Source organism: Myotis daubentonii, chromosome 1 (genome assembly GCF_963259705.1).
Source record: "Myotis daubentonii chromosome 1, mMyoDau2.1, whole genome shotgun sequence".
Lineage (NCBI taxonomy): Eukaryota > Metazoa > Chordata > Mammalia > Chiroptera > Vespertilionidae > Myotis > Myotis daubentonii.
Genome location: NC_081840.1, coordinates 86,469,358 through 86,491,146, shown reverse-complemented (window position 1 = coordinate 86,491,146; position 21,789 = coordinate 86,469,358). Strand labels below are relative to the sequence as shown.

The following is a 21,789-nucleotide window of genomic DNA, read 5'->3' as shown; positions in this document are numbered from 1 at the left end:
CAATAAAACAACAAACAACAAGTGCTGGGGAGGATATGGAGAAGAGAACCCTTGTGCATTATTGGTGGGAATGCAGACCGAAACAGCCACTGTGAAAAACAGTATGGAGTTTCCTCAAAAAATTTAAAATGGAACTGCCTTTGACCCAACGATCCCATTTCTGGGAATACATCCTAAGAATCTCGAAACAATGTATGTACCCCTTTGTTCACAGCAGCATTATCTATACACATAAAGAGGTAATATGCACATCAGCCAGGATGCCACAATGTGTCACGACCGGACCATTAGCATATTAACTCTTTATTAGCTTCTATCATCAGGAGGCTGCCTGCACGTGCCTCGGGCATCGCTCTGGAGATGAGAGACAGGCCGAAGAGGGGGGGGCAGGAGCAGGGAAGCGGGAGACGGGGTGGAAGTGGGGAGGCAGGAGCAGGGAAGCAGGGAGGCGGGAGAAGGCAGGACCAGCCCGAGGCAACTCGAGGGTGGGAGGCACCACGCGAATTTGCATGCTGGTCTCCTAGTCTATATATATAAAAGCCTAAGTGACCGGCCGACTGGCCGAACATCCAGAAGCTATGATGCGCACTGACCACCAGGGGGCAGACGCTCAATGCAGGAGCAGAAACCACAGGCATGGAAACATGGAACAGACTGATGAATCTCAGAGGGAAGGGGGAAGCGGGGAGGGCGGGAAGAGATTACCAAAAATCTTATATGCATACTAGAGGCCTGGTGCATGGATTCATGAACCAGTGGGGTCCCTCTGCCTGGCCTGCAGGGATCAGGCCTAAACAGGCTCTCTGACATCCCCCAAGGGGTCCCAAACTGTGAGAGGGTGTAGGTCAGGCTGAGGGACCCCACCAGTGCACGAATCCATGCATCGGGCCTCTAGTTTACAAATATCCAAGATCTGGAAACAGCCCAAGTGCCCATCAGCAGGTAAATGGATAAAAAAGCTATGGTATATTTTCACAATGGAATATTATGCCACTGTAAAAAAAGAGGAACTTTTACCCTTTGCAATAGCATGGATGGATCTGGAGAGTATTATGCTAAGTGAAATAAGCCAGTTAAAGAAAGACAAATACCATATATATATATTCTCATATGTGGAATCTAATAAACAAAAGAAACTGATAAACAAAATGGAACTAGAGGCAATGGATACACAGAACAGACTGGCCAGTACCTGAGGAGTGAGAAGTGGGGGTACCTGGACAAAGGTGAAGGGATTAGCTAAAGAACATATATGCATACCCTATGGGCACAAACAATAGTTTGGTGAAGGCCAAGGAAGGGGGAGAAGGAGGTGAGTGGAGGTGGGCAAAGGATTCCAGGGAAAAAGGGGAACACCAGCAATAATGTCAACATTAAAATTTTTAAGTAAAAATAAAGTGTGGAATGAATAAAAAAGAATATTAAAATAATAAAAAGTTAGTAAAACAATTAAGCAGACTTGTGATAAAAAATAGTAAAATAGCCCTGGCTGGTTTGCTTGGTGGTTAGAGTATAAATAAGACTGCAGAAAAAAGGGTTGAGGGTTCGATCCCCAGCCCCAGACAGGGTGAGTGCAGGAGGCAAACAATCAAGGTGTCTCTCTCACATTAATGTTTCTCTCTCTCTCCCACTTCGCTCTCAAACAAAAAATTTCAATGGAAAAAAATATCCTGAGGTGAGGATTTAAAAAAATAAAAATAAAAGGAAAAATAACACAAAAATATAAACAATTTGAAATGGAAAGACTGTGTATGCTTATTTTTGTTAATAAGCATTCAGTAGTTTTAATAACAAGTAAATTAAAAGGAAAATACTGAAGTCTTTTGGCAGTGATAAAATATGTAGTGAGGACTAGTGATAATAGGGTGACTGTGAAAAGATGCCAGAGGTATTTAGTTAGTAGTGTGTTGTGAGTTGAGTCTGTTATAGATCTAGATGAGCCTTACTGTTTACATGTCTAATCTGAAAAACAATAATAAATTTTAAAATATTGCAGCTTAAACTTAGAAAATAAAATGGAGGTTACCAACTATAGGGAAGCAATTACTATATATAGGTAATCTATCTAGAACAGTGGTTCTCAACCTGGGGGTCCAACGACCCTTTCACAGGGGTCGCCTAAGACCATCAGAAAACACATATATAATTACATATTGTTTTTGTGATTAATCACTATGCTTTAATTATCTCCAATTTGTAACAATGAAAATACATCCTGCATATCAAATATTTACAATTCATAACAGTAGCAAAATTACAGTTATGAAGTAGTAATGAAAATAATTTTATGGTTGGGGTCACCACAACATGAGGAACTGTATTAAAGGGTCGCGGCATTAGGAAGGTTGAGAACCACTGATCTAGAATAAGGTTACTCAAAATATCTGTTATCTTTAATTGGGATTAATAAATAGTAGTTGGCTGCAGTAAATTAAATATTAAGACTATGGATTTACTGGATGAAGAAATTACCAATATGCAGTATAAAAACCTATTGAATACTATCTGAAAACCATAAAAACCTTGAATAAAAGTTTATGAACACTCATGTCAAATAGCATTAGAAATAACGGTGCTTAAATACTACTGTGAAAAATCTAATAAAAATAGAAATTATTAAATACAACTTTAATAGTATACATATTTAGGTTTCTAATAAACTTAATACCATCAGATAAATTAGTAACTATCTACACTAATAAAAGACAAACATGCAAATTGACTGTACCTTCGCTACACCACAAGCGACGCCCACCAGCCAATCAGAGCAACTATATGCAAATTAACCCAACCAAGATGGCGGCCGGCAGCCATGGAGCTTGAGCAAGCAGGAGGCTTGGTTGCCCCAATGATGGAGGAAGCCAAGCTTCCCGCCTGCCGCAGCTGGCTCTGAGCTCCACTCAAAGCAAGAAAGTTTCAATTATAGAAGATAAATAAACCCCCGAAACCTGCTTTCAGCTGGCCGTGGCCATGGAGCTGGATCCTTGGGTTGCCCCTGGTGATGGAGAAAGCCAAGCTTCCCTCCCGCCCACCCTGGCCGGTTCTGAGCTCCATTCCAGGCTATAAAGTTTCAATTATAGAAGGTAAATAAATCCCAGAATAAAAAGGAAAAAGAAAAAAAGGAGAGGCTGGGAGCTTGCATCACTGGGGGTGGGGGGTGGGGGGGGGGGCTTGGCCAGCCTGAAAATGGCCTTCAGCCCCTCACCCAGACTGGCCAGGCACCCCAGTGGGGACCCCCCATCCTAAAGGGGGTGTGGCCAGCCTGAAAACAGCCATCAGCCCCTCACCCAGGCTGGCCAGGCACCCCAAGCAGGACCCCCACCCTGGAGGGGGTGTGACGAGCCTGCAAACACCCATCAGCCCCTCACCCGAGCTGGACCCCCACCCTGATCCGGGACACCCTTCAGGGCAAACCAGCCGGCCCTCACCCATACACCAGGCCTCTATCCTATACAATAAAAGGGTAATATGCAAACTGACCCTAACAGCAGAACAACTGGGAATGACTGGTCACTATGACACACACTGACCACCAGGGGCCAGACGCTCAATGCAGGAGCTGCCCCCTGGTGGTCAGTGCACTCCCACAGGGGGAGCTCGGCTCAGCCACAAGCCAGGCTGACGGCTGCCAGTACAGCAGTGGTGGTGGGAGCCTCTCCCGACTCCTCAGCAGCGCTAAGGATGTCCGACTACAGCTTAGGCCTGCTCCCTGCTGGCAAGTGGACATCTCCTGAGGGCTCCCGGGCTGCAGAGGGATGTCTGACTGCCAGCTTAGGCCCAATTCCCCAGGGAGTGGGCCTAAGCCAGCAGGTGGTCATCCCCTGAGGGGTCCCAGACTGCGAGAGGGCACAGGCCGGGCTGAGGGACCCCTCCGAGTGCACAAATTTTTGTGCACCGGGCCTCTAGTTTAAAATATAATAGACAAAAACTTGCTATTTGAACAGAATTCTACAATTCATATTTAAGAAATCTTTCTGCAAGTCTATAGGCAGTATACCACTACCCACAAAAAAGTTGCCTGAAAAGTTAATAAATTTAAAAGACTACAAATTAGTTTTACTGTACTGTTAATATGCTTGAGTGAGATAGGTATATCAAATTAATACTGGAAAACTGATAGCTCAGAAGGAAAAACCAGACAAATGGGATGCTTACAAAACAGAAAAACAAAACAAAACACAAAGTCACTTTATATCTGGGTTTTTATAGAGAATATATTCACCCAGAATTTCCATGCTGAATATGAAATAAAATTATCCAAAGAAGATAAAGCACAAATAAGTGAAATTGAATGCAATCACTAAAAAAAAATATTGCCCTCACAAAATATTCTGAAAATTTTAAAAAGCTGGTCATTTTATGTATTGAATGACATAAGGTAGCTTACGTTCTCACTGATGTCAAATCCATTAAACCAATAAAAAAAAATTTGTGTTAAAGGTAAAAACAAGCATCTTTATAAACATTAGTGGTGATAAATTAAATTTACCTTTTTATCTTCTTTTACTTTGTGGATTTTCTTCTTCATTTTCTTATCATCTAATTCCTGGTCTGAAGTGATTGCAGGATTATCAATACCACCTTTCCAAGTTTCAACAGGAGAAAGAAGTGGATCTTCTTCACTTCCACGATGTCTTCCTTTTCTTTTTGTTTTAGAAGTAGTGAAAGCCTCATCATCACTTGCATCTGAATGTGTGCGTCGATAGTATGATTTGGCTTTACTAAACAGGGTTTTAGATTTATATTTGTATTTTGAAGGCCTTCGTTCCCCATGACTTTTTGAGGTTCTATCAGAAAATCCATTTTCTTCATCTCCTTGGGTGTTATTTACAAATGAATTCCGAATTTTAATACGATTCTGGCTATCATCTGGGACAACATATATCTCATCAGAACAGCCCTTCTGTTTGAAAATTGTATCAATGGGTTCCGCATAGTTATCTGAAGGATCCATATCTTCAGGATGTGCCAAAGGCACCCGGGAAGTCTGTTTTCTTGGATTTTTACCAATACCAGCTTCTATTGTTTTTAAGAGGTTTGGATCCAGTTTTTTCACATTAGTCTTAGGTACAACTGGTTTAGGTTTAATAGGTGGAGGCACTTTATGGTTGCGTTCATGGTCATGACAGTTGGGGGTGCTATGAATAGGATATTCATTTCCTTCCAAATCTAATCTATATCTGGAACGGTCACTAGGTGTTGGAAGCAACTGTACATCATCCCCAATTGGACTATAAGGAGGCGGTGCTTCTGTATCATCATCTGAATCAGGGTAGTTATAGGGAAAATCTCTGGGAGATGGTAGAAAAACATCCTCACTTTGATGGGTTGATTCTCTTGTATTATCAGATAAATAGGAATTTTCTATCATATTTTTTTTCTCTAGGACATCACTGAAAAACAGAGTAAAGACCTCAGTTTGCCGATGATACTGAGATAAAGAATACAATGCTGTAAATTTAGCAGTGATCTCAGTTGCAATGTGTTCTCCTTCAGTCATTAACTCCTTGATGGCCTCATTTTCAAAAAAATCTGCTTGGCTGTCAGTAACTGCCACCAGTTGTACAGGAATGGTGTCCTGAACTTCTGATAGAAATGCTCGAAGCATTCCCATTGATGCTTTCCGTTTGGCAGAATAAACTAATATATATCCATGAACAAGTTCATCTTTCCTTACTCCAATTGAGGAATGATATGATAATATTGTGATCTGTATTCGCCTCCTTTTTTCACCAATGATTTTATCAAGCATTAGGGAATTATTCTGTCCAGCTTGAGCAGCGCTGCAAGAATGAGAATCAAGGAAGGGTGAAAGAATAAGATCCACACTAAATGGATCACCACACATGGCACACATGACAATTCTCAAGTCAGCTTCGGATACATCCTTATTGGTGGGTACTGGGCTCACCACATCTAAATTGTGTTTAATTGATTCTAATACTCCTCTTAGAGCTTGTTTTATTTGGGTTTCATTAAACTTCCGAGGATATGCACCCACAGGTACATCTACAAAAGGACATTGTAACTTGTTTGCCAACTGTTGCCCTTGATGCCTAAGAATTGGTAGATTCTTACTAATAGAATCTTTCTGATTAGCCAGAATTAACGTAAATGGAAGATTAGCCATATATTTATCTTTTCTGATCTGAGAAGCTTCAGTTCTTATTTTTCCAATAAATTCCCCAATAAAATTCAGTGACTCGATGGAATTAAATACACAGAAGCACCCATGTGGTTTAAAGGCGGCAGTCCATAACTGACTTAAAAAGTAAGGCGAATTGGCATCAACTGGTCGAAGATCAAGTTCATAAATTTTTCCATCTAAGGCATACTCATCATCAGTGGATTGCATCCTTATCTCATTTGCTAGTTCTTGGGCAAGGCCATCCTTCCCTAAAATAAAAAGGTTAACTTTATCTATATTGGTACTATCATGATACAATCTTAAGCGACCATGATCTAACTGCAAAAGACTACTGGCAAGTAACTGCTCTACTTTAATGTCCATACAATTTTGGCCACTAAGACATGTTTCTTTAGTAGGATGATAAACAAAACCTATATGCTTAAGTAGAAGAGACTCCCTATCAGGTGCAAGTTTCTGTAAAGCTTTGTATCTAGGTTCTTCACTCAAAACTGTATGAATTTCACTCATTTTATCTGAACTAGGTGTTGCATTAAGATCTAAATCATAAAAAAGTTCCGAATGCTCAAAAAGCATTTCCTGAAACTCTTCTTTGGCTTTTTCAACTATTTCTCGCTGATGCCTACTATACACCTCTTTGCTGTCAGCCTCTGTAATATACTTGAAGGCTTCATCCTCCATAACAAAGCACATGACTTCCTCCCATGGCTGTCCAGGTGAAATAAACTGAATTTTTTCCAAAGTCTTTTTGAATTTTTCCTTCATTTCTACCCTCCTTTTCTCTGATATTAGATGTTGTACATGGTTCTGATAGACTTTTTCAGCTTCTAAAGTGCTCAGGAGGTCAAATGGGATTCGCCTATCATTAATTTTGTCTATATGGTCAGTTTCATCCCAAGGTGTTTTTTCTAGCACCACAAAACATAACTGAAAATCTGCTCTCTTTTCCATTAACTTCAAAGCTTCTGACCAATTCAAATGTTCAATCTCTTCTAGATTTGGCAAAAGAGTGTTAAAAGCTCTTGGTAAGGTATTTATATATTCTTCTCTCCTTTTTCTTATATGTTCCTGTTTAAGTTGTTCTATATGTTTTGAGAAAGTATTTCGGGCCTTTTTTGTTCCCTCTAAATTGATGTATTCTTCATAATCAGGATGATTTTTTAATTTATTACTAACAGTTTTCCAAGTTGCATGATAATCTCTCACAGTCTGCACAAGTTTTTCAAACTTATCTGTTGCTGTGACAACAAGTTGTCTCTGTGTTTTAAAAGCATCCAGATAGGGAATAATTTTAGGTTTGCCACGAGTTTTATCCAACATTTGTACCAGTGCAGTGAAACATGTTTCAATGTTGACATTCAATCGTGCTGATGTTTCCACTACAAGAAGGTTCTTTTTGTTTGAAGCAAATGCCTGAACTTCTCTAAGATAGTGATCCACGCATTCATCACATTTAGTTGCTGCTATTATTACAGGTTTTTTTGATTTTGATAGTTGGACAAAAAGGTTATTCACAAATTTAAGTTGATCATCAAACTTTCTATTACATCCCTGACTTACATCGATGCACAATAAAAATCCATCTACATTGAGCTTCCCTTCAGGCATTTGCTTCTGTTCAAAGTCTTGCTCCAAGCCTAGTTGATCAGTGCAAATGTACATTAGTTTTTCTGCTGACTGCAATTTAGAAGCAGCTGCACGTTTTATATACGGTTGTAAATTTGTACTCCGATGAGGCAAGAAAGTCTGGTCATCAATGAATTCTGTTTGTTCAATGACATGAATTTTGCATTCTACTCCATCTTCACCATTTAGTGTTATGTCACCCCAATACAAAAAGTGATCATTATTTACTACTCGTCCTCCAAAGTCAATGGTGCTGAGCACAGAAGTATGCTCTGGATAATATTCATCTGCTTTTGAGCGTACAAATCTATTGCACAAACAAGACTTTCCAACTCCACAGTTACCTTTGTCTTTTTCAGTCCCAGAGAGTCCAACTACACTGATAGTATAGGATGGGGGGCGCGGCTCTTTGTTTTTTGCCATCATAACTCTCTTCTCATGTCTCTACATTCATAAAGATAACCAGATATACTTCTCATTCCGAAAATAAAAAATCATCTCAAAATATAGATCCTGAATTTCAGAACTATATTTGGTTCTTTGTATTTCCCTCATTTTTGTGCAAAGGTCTTCAAGATCATCAAATGGATCATCTGCCTAGAAAGAGGAGAAAAAGAACAAATCTTAATCGTGAATTATACATTAAATTATATACATATTAAAAATATTCAGAACAAAGCACCACACAAGTTAACAATGTTACATGTATTTTAAAAATATCACCATAAAATGTCTATGATTTATTGTTATAAATGTGAAATGACTTCAAAATTTAAGGCAATTCTAACAACTAACATTTAAACTAATACAAAATTTATTATCTCACAAATTTTTAAATAAGCCCTTATTAACCAAATGATCATTCTGTCTCTACTCTTTTCTATGAGTTTAAGGAAACAACCAGTCCTTTCCCTTCCCCTCAATTTTCCTGCCTTCTATGACTGGAGGCTATGTTTTGTGATAAATAAATTATACTAGCTGCTTTAAAAACTCCCTCACAAACTTTACAAACAACCTGCTTTCTAATCTTGTTCCTTAAAATGAAATTTCATATGAATTTATTAGTAAGATTTTAGAATGAAAAAAATTTAAGTTTTAGCACACTGTGAAATCTATAAAATATTATGCCCAAAGACAATTAAGATATTCAAATACGTAAAAGGGGAAATGGAAATAAATGGACAATTAGTGCAAATAATAACATTATTTAACTAGATACATGTTTCTCAAATTATCTAAGGTGAAGAACTAATTTTTATTCCATATCTACAAGCCCACTTTTGTAAAATAAAAATTTTTTAAAGTCTAAGCCCCAATTTCTTATTAGATTCAAGAGACATAAAATTGTCAAATTGTTTCAAAATGTTCTTGATTTCTGCATATATTTCCTCTCAGAGGAGTTACGAAGTGCACCACATTTTGAGCAGCATCAAGCTAAAGAATTTTAAGATTATATATTCAAGACAATCTTTTAGAAATATAGCACTAGCTGGTTTGGCTCAGTGGATAGAGCGTCGGCCTGTGGACTGAAGGATCCTGGGTTAGATTCCGGTCAGGGGCACATGCCCAGGTTGCTGGCTGGATCCCCAGTAGGAGGTGTGCAGGAGGCAGCTGATCAATGATTCTCTCTCATCACTGATGTTCTCCCTTCCCTTCTGAAATCAATAAAAACATAAAAAGAAGTATCTTATATACAGCAACATTAAATAACTTTGAAAAATTCCATGGAATTTAACTTAGGTTACTTATGTGGAAGCAATCAATCAGTCTCTTATAAATTTTATTTGGAGATTCTTCACATTCTTTTGAGATTGAATTAAAAGCAATACAGGCCAGGCGTGGCTCAATGGTTGAGCTTCGACCTATGAACCTGGAGGTCACAGTTCGATTCCCGGTCAGGGAACATGCCCAGGTTTCAGGCTCGATGCCCGGTGTGGGGTGTGCAGGAGGCAGCCAATCAATGATTCTCTCTCATCACTGATGTTTCTCTCTCTCTCTTCCCGCCCCCTTTCCTCTCTGAAATCAATAAAAATTTATTAAAAAAGAAAAAAAAGGCAATATAGACTGGCCAGCATGGTTCAGTGATTGAGCATTGACCTATGGATCAGGAGGTCACAGTTCGATTCCCTGTCAGGCCATATGCCGGGTGTGCAGGCTCAAGCCCCAGTGTGGGGCGTGCAATAGGCAGCCAATCAATGATTCTCTCTCATCACTAATGTTTCTGTATTTCTCTCCCTTCCTCTCTGAAATCGGTAGAAATATATTTAAAAATAAAAGCAATATATCATTTCCACCACATCAGAATTTTACAAGATAGGGAAAATATTCAGTTATGCCCACTAACATACAGAATAACCCTAGTAAACTAAAGAATATAAAGAAGATGAAGAAAAAAATTAAGGTAAGGAAAAAACTACCACCTGGCTCCCAGTAGCTGGCTTCTCCAATGACCTCAATTTCAAGTAAACATCTATTCAGATTATACTATTTGCTATGCTAGCAACTAATGGTAAAGAGAAACTGTCCTTATAATTTAAATTTTTGACTAACATTTCAGGCAAAATATTTAAAAATAAAATGTCAGTCTTATTCTTGTGTTTAAAAGTTTATCCTATTAGCCTCAACTAAATATTAATTTTAAAAGCATCAGCCATGTGATATTCAAACAAAATGTTTATTAGGTTCACTTTTGTAAAAAAAAAAAAAATATGACTATGTTGAAGGAGTAACAAAAGAAGTAGGAAACAACAAGTAGAACTGATTTCTAGTAGGACTATTACTTCCTAGTTTATAACAGTTAAGCCCTAACCCTCTTGAGACATGGCTCCCCCATCTATAAAATGGGGCCACATTATCTATATAAATTTAAGAAAAAAATTTTTCTCAAATATTAAGTGCCTAGCAAACAAATGGTGCTTACTAAATATTAGTTCGGTTTCCTAATTTGATTCTTAGAACCTGAGAGACTGTTGAAGATTTATAAAAATGATGTGATTAGACTTGTGACTTAGAAATATTTATCTGGCAGCAGATTACACAATAACTGTAAGTAAAAGAGATTAGGACAGAACCATCCAATCCCATTAACTTGTTTTTTGGTTTTAGTTAAAATTGTTTAAAAATTTCGCTGAAACCGGTTTGGCTCAGTGGATAGAGCATCAGCCTGCGGACTGAAAGGTCCCAGGTTCGATTCCGGTCAAGGGCATGTACCTGGGTTGTGGGCACATCCCCAGTAGGCGATGTGCAGGAGGCGGCTGATCATTGTTTCTCTCCCATCAATGTTTCTAACTCTCTCTCCTTCCTCTCTGTAAAAAAATCAATAAAATATATTTTTAAAAAATCGTTTAAAAATCTTAACCTATGATAAAAAGGAAAATTAGTTTGTGATTCTATAGCTAACAATCAATCAAGGGGGAAAAAATAAAAAGGTAGGATATGAGGTGTGTTTTTCCTTATTTAGAACAAAAAAATGCAGACAACATACTTTAAAATGTACATCAAAAGAAAACATCTAGTGATTACTTCAAATTTTTATGTTAAATAGTACAAACACTAGAACTACATAAGTCCTTTATTAAACAAATATCTATTCTGAAAATGAAGAGCAATTCAGACAGTCCCCTGCCTTCCACAGTTTGAGATAAAGTTATTAACAGAGAAGTTAAGAATGCAATGTCATATGGACATTTTCAACTATAAATCAAATTTTCAACTATAAATCAAATCCTTGCCAGTCATACCTTTATTAATATTTCTCATGTTTATCCAAACCCATTAAACTTCATTTCTGCTCTCCTATAAAATAATTCTCAAAATACTGAGATACTTTAGTATCTCAAGTTACAGAGTATGAGGGCAGAAACAAAACACTATCACAAAATGTATTTTTAAATACTCAGAAATAAAAGGGCCTTAAAATTAAATGAAGATAAGTGGAGTCATGAAGTCATCACCCTGTCATTGATTACTGAAAACTGGAAGGTTTTTTATATAATAGAGAAATAAAACTCTATATATTGAGGATAAATTTTAATACTGAAGCTTTAACACACTGCAATTAATTTGATAGTAGTAGTCTCTGAATCATGAATAGTACAGTTTAAATTAGAAATGTTAGGCTTGTGTGACATTTATGGTTTTCATAGCAAATTCACAACAAACTACCAAATAGATACAGCAAGTAACATCTATGTCCTTCTTTCTAACAATGCTATTGGGCAGGCTACCTGCTATGAAGTTAGCTTCAAAGCTTATGTCATCTATCACCATATAGTGATTTTCAAATTGTGGTAGAAAAATTCTTTCACCTAGAGGGAGGAAATAATGATACTGGGCAAATAGAGTTGTTCTCTTTTCAAATCTCTCAACAGAGTAGTGCTTTTTTTTTTTTTTTTTTTTTTTTTTTTTTGCTTTTTTTAAATCTGGTTTACAGGTTTACTTAACTCAGAAGCTTTAGTTTAAAAAAGTGTTTTCAGGTTTTAAAAAATGTTTGAAAAACCCTCGACTAGAAAAAAAATTGCCATCACCCTGCCCTCAAGAATATTTTGCCATTTGTTTAGGTGAGTATGTTATGTTATTACCACCTCATGAGAGAAAGAAAGCTTTCATGAGGTTGGCTCTAATAGGTTATAAGGGTATTTAATTTCAAACACCTGAATTATAAATACATGAATTATCCCCTGGCCTTCAACATCCAAGTCAAAATTGCCCTCCACTGACGAGCCAAGGTAGTTTTTCTTCTGTGCTTAAGAAAGAATCCATTGTTTTTTGTGCTCTCCACTAATAAACTAATGGCCAATGTCTACATGCTGGATGTTTATTTTGAAAATTCCTTTCAAATATATCTAATAGTAATATTTATGTCGATCTATTCATATCCTTCTACATTTAATGTAACTTTAACATAACTTGTTCTCATTTTCTTGTAACTTCTAGCATCATTGCTTATTTTTACTCTTGAAGAAACCAAGACAAAAGTAGCAGTCTCTTGATGACCAATCTTTACTTTAAGCATTAGAACAGTTATTAAGCTTTTAATATTTTGCAATGCAGTTTCTCATTTTGCCTTTAGATAATCTTATTTCAAGGAAAAGATTAACTATCCTTACAGAAATTAAGACAATAAGAAATTTAAGTAAAACTGTCCTACAATTGTCTGCTGAAATGAAGCTACCTCTAAAACTTAGTTTTCCAAGATATTTTTACTAAGCCATTCAAACATAACATGCCTCTTTTAATGGAGTTTTAATAAGATGAAGTTGCTTTCTGCAAAAAAAAAAAAAAAATAAAATAAAAAAAAAATTTTAAGTTCTACAAGGAATCTAGGGAACTGAAAAAAAATATTCTTAGTAATTTTGGTTTAAACTAAAATTTTGTTTGTACCTTTCCACAAAACTGTTGCATTCATTAATAAACAGTATGATTTCATAAAATATTTTTAATGTTGAAGTTATCATAGTATCAGGAATTTCCTATTGGCTCTCCAAAATATAGCCAGAATCTATCACTTTTCACTACGTTTAACTGCTATTACTCTGACCATCATCTCTGGTCCTAGATTCCAAGGCTTCTAAACAAATTTACCTGGTTTCTGCCCACCCACTTTCCTAGTTTATTCATTATCAGAGCAGCCATATGTCAAAGCCTCTCATTCTTCTGCTCAAACTCTCCAGTGGCTCCTAAAAGTGAAACACGTCCTTTCAACTGCCTTCTCCAACCCTCTTTCTCTCTGACCTACGCTCATTCTATTTGCCCCACTCTCATTTTGCTCCAGTCACAATAAGAAACACTGAACTCTTCTTTGACATGTTAAGCATGTTCCTGCTGTTGCACTTACTTTTCCCAATACTCTCCACCAAAATCCCCCTTGCTTAACTCCTTATCTCCTAACATACTATACAACTTACCTCTTTATTACTTCTCATAAACTCTGTCCCTTTCCCCACCCCACTTCAGGTTTAATAAAGATCCATAAAGGCACACATCTTTATTTCATCAATATATCCCAAGAGCCTAGGACAGTGTCTCTCACATAGCAACTACTCAATAAATGCATGAGTCCTAATAAATATTAAAAAAAAAAATGTTCTTTAAGTCTTTGGCAAACAAAAAAGTAAAGTATGTTTACAAAAGAAGTGCTGTAATTTATCAATCTAAAAGGTTTTCTAAAGGTATTTGTGGAGGGAATATACACATATTTTAAGGTTCCAAAAGTTTAGTCAAAAATTAGACCACTAGAATGAAGACTATGATCTGTAACAATGTATTCAGCCAGAACAACCATCTAATTTTTATTTTCCACAAACATTTTTAAAATCACATTTTATTATAGGAAATTACATTTTCATGACCTAATTACACAGAAATTTTTAATTACACACTCCATCTTCTTTAAGTCAAATAAATAAAATATCCCTTATATAAACAGATACTCAAAAGAGAAGACTCAAACCCATATGTCCCACAATCTCAGGTAAACTTATCTAGAATAGTTTAAGAATAAAAATGTCAACTGGTACTGAAAAATGAATATGGTATAATACCACTATACTGTTATTTTTCTTAATGTTCATTGACAGTGAAAAATTAGAAAAGAAAATGAAAAAAACAACATTTTAACATATATAAGATAGCTAAGTAATTAAACAATGCAATACCTGTAGGAGTCAATCAGATTCTGTAATATATCCTTGACTCAAAGCATATAAGCACACAATCTTAAGGTTGAAAGGAATACTAAAAAAGTCATCATTCCTATGAATTAGTCTTTAGACAAGATTACAATCAGATGAATTGAAAAGAAAATCTATTAAAAATTTCACCCATTTATGTAGTAACTAAATAACTTGGAAGCATATCTTGGTAGGATTTAGGATTAAACTGTTAGGAGGAAGATTTTGTTTGTTGTGTTTTTTAACCATATTCCTAGCACCCAGAACAGTGCCTGACACACAGCAAGTGCGCAAATATTTGATGATTAAATGAATCAATCTCCAGACTTAGATCCTAAACCACCAGGCAATCTTGAAGTCACATTTATAGTCACAATTAAAAAAAAAAATCACATACTGCTATGGGCCTATAAAATTTACCACAGAATATTCTTATAAAAAGTATAGATTTTTTCCCCCCAAGAACTATAGGCTACTCATTAACACAAATTATGGGTTTATAAATAGTAAGCCTGAAGCTCAATGGAAGTATTTCCAAATAGGAAGTTCCAAATAGGCAGTCCTCTGGAAGCTCCACAAGCCCTACTCACCAAAGATAATTCTGCTTTTAACCATTTTTATCTTTTTTTTTTTTAATATATTTTATTGATTTTTTACAGAGAGGAAGGGAGAGAGAGAGAGAGTTAGAAACATCGATGAGAGAGAAACATCGATCAGCTGCCTCCTGCACATCTCCCACTGGGGATGTGCCCGCAACCCAGGTACACGCCCTTGACCGGAATCGAACCTGGTACCTTTCAGTCCGCAGGCAGACGATCTATCCACTGAGCCAAACCGGTTTTGGCCATTTTTATCTTTTGACATGTCAAGTATTTACTACATGAAAAGTTTCCCTTAATAAAATATTTTAAAACCAATGACCTCCTAAACCATTCACAAACACATTAACTGCCTTCCCTATTATTTAATCAACACTTTCTTCTAACACAGTGGTTCTCAACCTTGGCTGCACATTAGAATCACCTAGGAATCTTTTTAAAATTCTGATTTCTGGGCCTCATCCTCCGGAAATTGTTTCTTTGTTATGGGGTGGGGCCACAACATTAATAACAAAGAGACAGAATTTCCGGAGGATGAGGCCCAGAAATCAGGATTTTAAAAAGATTCCCAGGTGATTCTAATGTGCAGCCAAGGTTGAGAACCACTGTTCTAAACTCTTCCTAGACCATTTCCATATTCTGTGGTGAAAACAGAAGAACCAAAGGTCATTTCATTTTTATCAACCTATGTAAACAACTCATTAGGTATTTACTGGGCTTAGCCACTATCTGCTTAGCTTCATGTCAGAGGTTTTGAGGGTACAAAGGTATGTATAGAGAAGCCCACTAAGCCAGTGCTATGAATATGCTCACCTCCCTTCCAGGGTCTGAGTCCTTTCTCCTTACTTTGGAGGACTGAGAAGTAGGGGAAAAGATGTAATCTGATATTCAGTACTGCAATGCTGTAGAGGAGGGAAACCATTATTTTCATTATACAAACTACATTAGGTAAGGTTTAACAATTTTTTTAATGATGGAAACATTAAGAGGTCAAGTAAGAATCTCAGGAAGGGGTATAGACTAACAACCAGACAGTAAATATTTTAGGTTTTGTGTTCCATACAGTGTGTTACAACTATTCTAACCTGCAGTCATAGTGCAAAGAAAGCCATACACAATACTTTAAAATTTGGATTTAAAACAGAAGTCATTCCAGGTGTGTGATTAGGGTAGAGTAGTAGAGCACAACTGCCATTTTGAAAAATAAGAGTGTTGTTTGTTTGTTTTTTAATTTCTGAAGATCTGGCTATGAAGGGTCTTCAAAGCAAAAAGGAATTAGATAGACCTTGTAATAAGCAATAAGAAGACATTTTAAAGATTGGAAGTGGAACGCAAAATTAGATTTGGTGGGGCACAAAACACAAGAGATGGACCAATACTGAAAACTTTTAAGCTCCTGAACTATCACATAACTAACTGAAACGAGCAAACCAAGACAAAGAGAGTTTGGTGATTAGCTGCTAGATGTAAGAAATAAAGACAAATAAGTCAGTGTTTCTTTATGAAAAACTCATTGGTTTTAGCAATAAATGGTGGTATCACTTGACTTTCAGCTAACAGTATGTCTAAAGACAAACGAAAATACAGAAATGAAATGAAGCTCATAAACTTTAGAAAATTATTTAAGAGACCATTTGATTTAATACTCAAAAGAAACATCCAAAGGGTTATACACTTAGTTAATAAAGAACAGTTGGACTTTTTAATTCCCCAGATCATTGGAATGTTAATTTTCCTCTAGTCTCTAGTCAACCAAAATAAAAAATAAATAAGTAAACTAAGGTATTATCTTGGCTCTGAAAAAGTATAAAAATAAACATAAAATTTTGGATCAACAGGAAAACAATGAACTACACTATATAAGCCAAAGTAGTTTTTCCTAGGCTATTTAACAATGCTAAATATAGCAAAGTGGCTATAGTAATGCAAGCATTATTTATTTCTTGATCATGCCTTCTATTAACCTTGTGTTAATACTTTCCCCCAAATCTCTCAATTTGACTCATAAAGGCACAAAGTGATGCTCTTACATTTTAACCTTATATTTTTGCCTCATCTGCCAATCTATCCTGCACTTCCCTGTGTTTCTGGGCCAGTGTCTCTAACCTACTTACATGTCTTTTTTCTCTCACTTATCCCAATCCTACGAAACTTCCAAATGAAATAAAGTTAATAAACTTCCTCCTTTATCTAAATACCTTAACACCATTTTTAAATCAGTATGTACTGCCTTAAATATGGTTTTTTACTCTGCCTTGAACTGGCATCTAACTATTCCTAAATTGTCTAACTCCCCAACAAAGCTATAAGCTCTTTTAAGGTAGTGATAGTTAATATTTCCTTGTATCACAGTGCCCAGCTTCTTACTAAAATATTGGTCAGGGGTATAATAAACTAGGCTAAATCTAATATGAAACTAGAAATATGAAAATTCACTTTTTACCGCTAATTCTTCATAATAAAAAGCTTAAGTATCTAACCATGTGATACATACCAGTGATATTTAAGGAGCAAAACATTAACAGCCTATTTTGGCTGTAGGTATTGTGGACAGTCAACTTTCAAAATACAATGAAAGAAGACCAACCTTGTTGATTGTCTCTCGTACATTCAAACTTCCACAGTTAAAACATTCAAATTCCATTCTCTTCTGCATCTCTTAGTACTTGTAACTATTTACTCCTATAATTATAGTTAACTACCACTTCAACTAAAGTCTGAGCTAGCCATCTCTAATTTATAAAGGCCAGGCACAGAGTAAGTGCTAGATAAAGGTAGTCTGAATTAATGAATAACAAATCAGAGGCTTTCAAATTTTTTAATGAAGATGATTTCATTTTTCAAAGGAGATCTTATATTTAATTACATACATTTAACAGACAAAAATAGAAGCTGCTTTTGTCTGGGAGGGTGGGTTGTTAGAGAAAGTCTCAAGACACCCAGGAAAAATCCCTAAGGGGTCCAATGAACAGTCAGAAAACCAATGAAAGTTGAATTTAAAATTCTTACCATTATAGCCCTAGCTGGTTTGGCTCAGTGGTTAAGAGTGTCAGCCCTCAACCTACGAGTCTCAGGTTTGATTCCCTGTCAAGGGCAAGTCGGGGTACATGCAGGAGGCTACCAAGCAATGTGAAGATGTCTCTCTCACATCAATGTTTCTCTCTCTCCCCCTCCTCTCTCCTTCCACTCTCTAAAAATCAAGGGAAAGATATCCTTGGGTGAGAATTAACAACAACAAAAATTTTTTAAAATTCTTACCATTATAACTACTTTCCTTAATTTCGAATATGGCTTTTCCTGGCTTGATAAAATTATATACAACAACCTTCACTTAAACAGTGTGATTACCCAGATCGCCAAATGATGGATTACTTTACCAAAGTTTCTGCCCAGTTCTCTTAAAACTAAATCCCCCTGGTGTACTTTAGATGTATTCACATGCATCTTTTAGGAAAATAGACATTAGTGAAACAGAACACTACACAATGCTTCTTCAGTCAATTATAGTATCTGCATAATTGCTTGGTGTATAAAGAAAAAAACCATGGATATTACAGCCCAAACAGATGACTTAAAATAGTATCTATGAAAACTGAAATCGTGACAATTAAAACTTATTCTGTAGCTACCAAGAAAATCTCTATTATGCCATTTCATATTTAAGAAGTGAATACCAAAGGCAACACTTTAAGTCCTGCTAATGGTGAAAGAGTAAATTTAGTATGGTCTTCATGAGACATAATTTTTTCTTCAATTAAAAAAAGTGAGTTACAAAGCTATTATTGTAACCTGTTCCACAACTTCAATTCCAAAATAGGAATGCAAATACAATATGTTATTCCTTAAAAATTCTTGCAGGTCAAAATAATTTATTTTCTCCAGAAGAGTAAGGGTACTAAATCTGCCTTTCAAACAGAAATGGGGAAGGGGGACAAAGGGGCTGGGGAAAACATTTAGGATAAGTACCATGTGACACAATTAAGATAGTAGTTTTGCAATACATTTTTTAAATTGCCAGAATAATTTAAATGGGAGAAGGGGTGCTAAAAATCTGATAAAAGAATTATAATTCTGTGACAATGCTCTTATAATGTACAAAGAATGACAAAATAAGACCTGCTGAGGTGGGTTAAAAAAATGTAGCTTACACATGACAAATTGATTGTTACCTAGTGTCATCTGTGTCATTCTAATTTCTGCCTTAAGTCAAACAGATCAATAGTGCTATTTCTTGAGTTACATGCATAGGCATAACTCATGTTTAGCTATGCATACTCCAAGGCCTATGTAAGTTTTTGGCCATCTACACTTACCCTCTCTTCCTTTGATGTACTATAGATACAAGAAACGTGGGTCAATTACAAAGAATAGGTAGAGAAAAAAAACTGTAAATGAGAAAGCAATCTAAAATGAAAGCAAAAACCTTAATCTAGAAACTGTCTAGCTAGTTTACCTATATGGTCAGTATGTACATTAAAAATAGCACAGTTTTAACATATTAAAGTCAAATACATTGGAACTGACAGTGAAACATCTCCAAACACATTTTACTAATATCTTACTTATCCAAATGTTTTCCCGAATAGTTGCATCTAGATCAAATTTTTGTTAAAACAACCATTTTAAGTGGGTACCTAGAGAAATATTCCCTGTGCTGAATGAGATCCTCGATGCCAATACACACCCTCTACTATTCATCCTGTCCAAATGAACATCGGTTTTGGACTTAAGTGGAGCAGGCACCCCCCTGCCCCCAACACCTGTGGGAAGCAGCGTAAGCAAAGATCAGTAAATACACCCAAGTATATATTTCACCGTTTCGCAGCTGGACATTCTTTTCATGCTACGATCCCTGACAAAGGGGAAAAGCCAATTACCGGTGGGAATTTAAACTTAAAACGCGCGTACACACCATCTGCACGCCTATTTCGGTCTAGTTTTAAAACACTGAAATCCCCATATATCAAGCACGGGCCCACACTGGGTCTGTCAGACGGCACAGCTATAACCGTCTCCCCTTACAACTTTTCTCTCGAATTTTCTGCTAAACGTCCTGGTGGTTCGCCTAGACTTCCCGAGCACCTTGCAGCTCCAGCTGCACCGGAGCCGAGCCTCCACCTCGCTCGCACCTCTAATAGCGCGGAGGGAGGGAGGGAGGGAGGGAGGGGGCGCGGGAGGGAGTGTTTCTCGGTGGGTAAGTGCGCGCGCGCTCCCGCGCGGCGCCCCACCCCCACCCCGAGACTTTTCTTTAGTGGAAAACGGGGAGATTCTCAAGATGCTTCTTTCGGGCGAAAACTCAGCATCAAAGCCTCACACCGGCGAGTCTACCACGACAGGATTCGGTGTTTTTGGGCTGCGCGGTGCAACTTCGCGAAACGCCGCGCCCCGAGTTCCCGCAGCAGCAGGGAAGCGGGTGGAGGGGACCCCGGACGGAGCGGCGAGGGCCGGGAAAAGTGAAAGGGCCGAGTCTCCGGGAAGGCGCTGAAGTTTGCCGCGGAGATCGTGTTTCCGCGGAAATCTGCGTCCACTCCCGCTCCCCCCGCTGGCTTCCAGGTGGAACTCGTTCGCGGCCACCCGGCCCACGGACGCCGCAACCTTCCTTTCCCCCCGCGCGCCCTCCGAGGCCGGGGCACGGCTGGCGGGGACGGCGCGGCCCGGGCCACCGCCAGGCCTCCGCCGACCCCGGCCCGTCACCTGTGGAGAAAGCGCCCCTTCCCCCGGCCTCGCTGCCCTTCACGCCGACCGTCCCCCTCCCGCGCCGCCTGCGAGGACGGAGCGCGGTGCCCGGTTCCCTCCGCGGCCGCGGGGCCCCAGCCCCTTGAACTGGTTACAGCCGGCGGCGGCGGGGTCCCAGGCGGGGAGGGGGCGAGCGGGCAGGCCCGGAGGGGCGGGGGCGGGGGTAGCGAGGTCCTACCTAACAGCGTCGGTCTCCTCCGTCTCCGCAACCGCAGCGGCCCCGGCGGTGGCGGCGGCAGCGACATTCCTGGGGAGCGCTCCGCCGCCGCCGCCTCCTCCTCCTCCACTCTCGGCTCGCCTCTCTTCGCCGGCGCGCTCACCGAGCGCCGCGTCCCTCCGGCCACCTCCCCGGCGCTCCCCCAACACACACGCCCCGAAACCTGGCGCCCTACGGCTCCCGCGGCCGGGTCGCCCACCCTCCCTCCCTCCCCGCCACCGGCGGCAGCCCCGTCCCTCCCCCCTTCCCCGGCGCCGGCCGCCGCGCGGGGCTCAGTAATGGCGGCCACTCGGGCTCCCTCACGCTGACGGATCGCTCTCCCTCTCTCCCGAACTTTACCTCAGCATCTCCCCGGCGCGCACCGCCGGAACGCACGCGCGCGCGGAGCCACACACCCGGCGGGGGCGGAGCGGCGGCGCGGCCTCGATGGGGCGCGCGCGCGCACCCGCGCTGCCCTCTCCCCCCCCGCCCCGCCCCCAACCCCTCCCCCCCCGCCCCGCCCCCAACCCCTCCCCCCCCAAATCCCCACCCCCGCCGCCCTCACCTCGCAACGCCTCCCCGGCCGCACGCTGGGCCGGCCCCGCCCCGCCCCTCGTCTCCCGGGAGCCGGGAAAGGCGCGAGCTCCGGAGCCCGGGCGGGCGGGAGCGGGCGCGGGGCCGCGTCCTCGCTCGCGGCCCGGCTCCCTCATTGGCTTCCGCCCCTCCCCCTCCCCCCTCCATTGGTTCCCTCGCAGCCATTGGTTCCCTCTCCTACTCCATTCCTGCTCACCTTTTCCCTTGTACCCACTGGCG

General features: G+C 39.3%; 1 protein-coding gene across 6 annotated transcripts in view; it reads right to left on the bottom strand.

The window, feature by feature from the left end:
• The window catches only part of ARHGAP5 (Rho GTPase activating protein 5), a 97,421-nt gene extending 75,953 nt beyond the window's left edge, over positions 1–21,468 (bottom strand). For 4 of the 6 annotated variants that reach the window (XM_059710184.1, XM_059710224.1, XM_059710213.1 and 1 more), the window contains exons 1-2: positions 20,959–21,098; positions 4,490–8,371 (exon numbers count right to left, since the gene is read on the bottom strand). In XM_059710184.1, coding sequence (XP_059566167.1) covers positions 4,490–8,200 — 3,711 coding nt within the window. In that variant the 5' untranslated portion in view covers positions 8,201–8,371; positions 20,959–21,098. Of the gene's footprint in view, positions 1–4,489; positions 8,372–15,857; positions 15,947–20,958; positions 21,099–21,336 lie in introns of those variants that run through there. The other 2 variants (XM_059710193.1, XM_059710203.1) reach the window with 2 other exon arrangements.
• Positions 21,469–21,789: the final 321 nt, after the last annotated feature.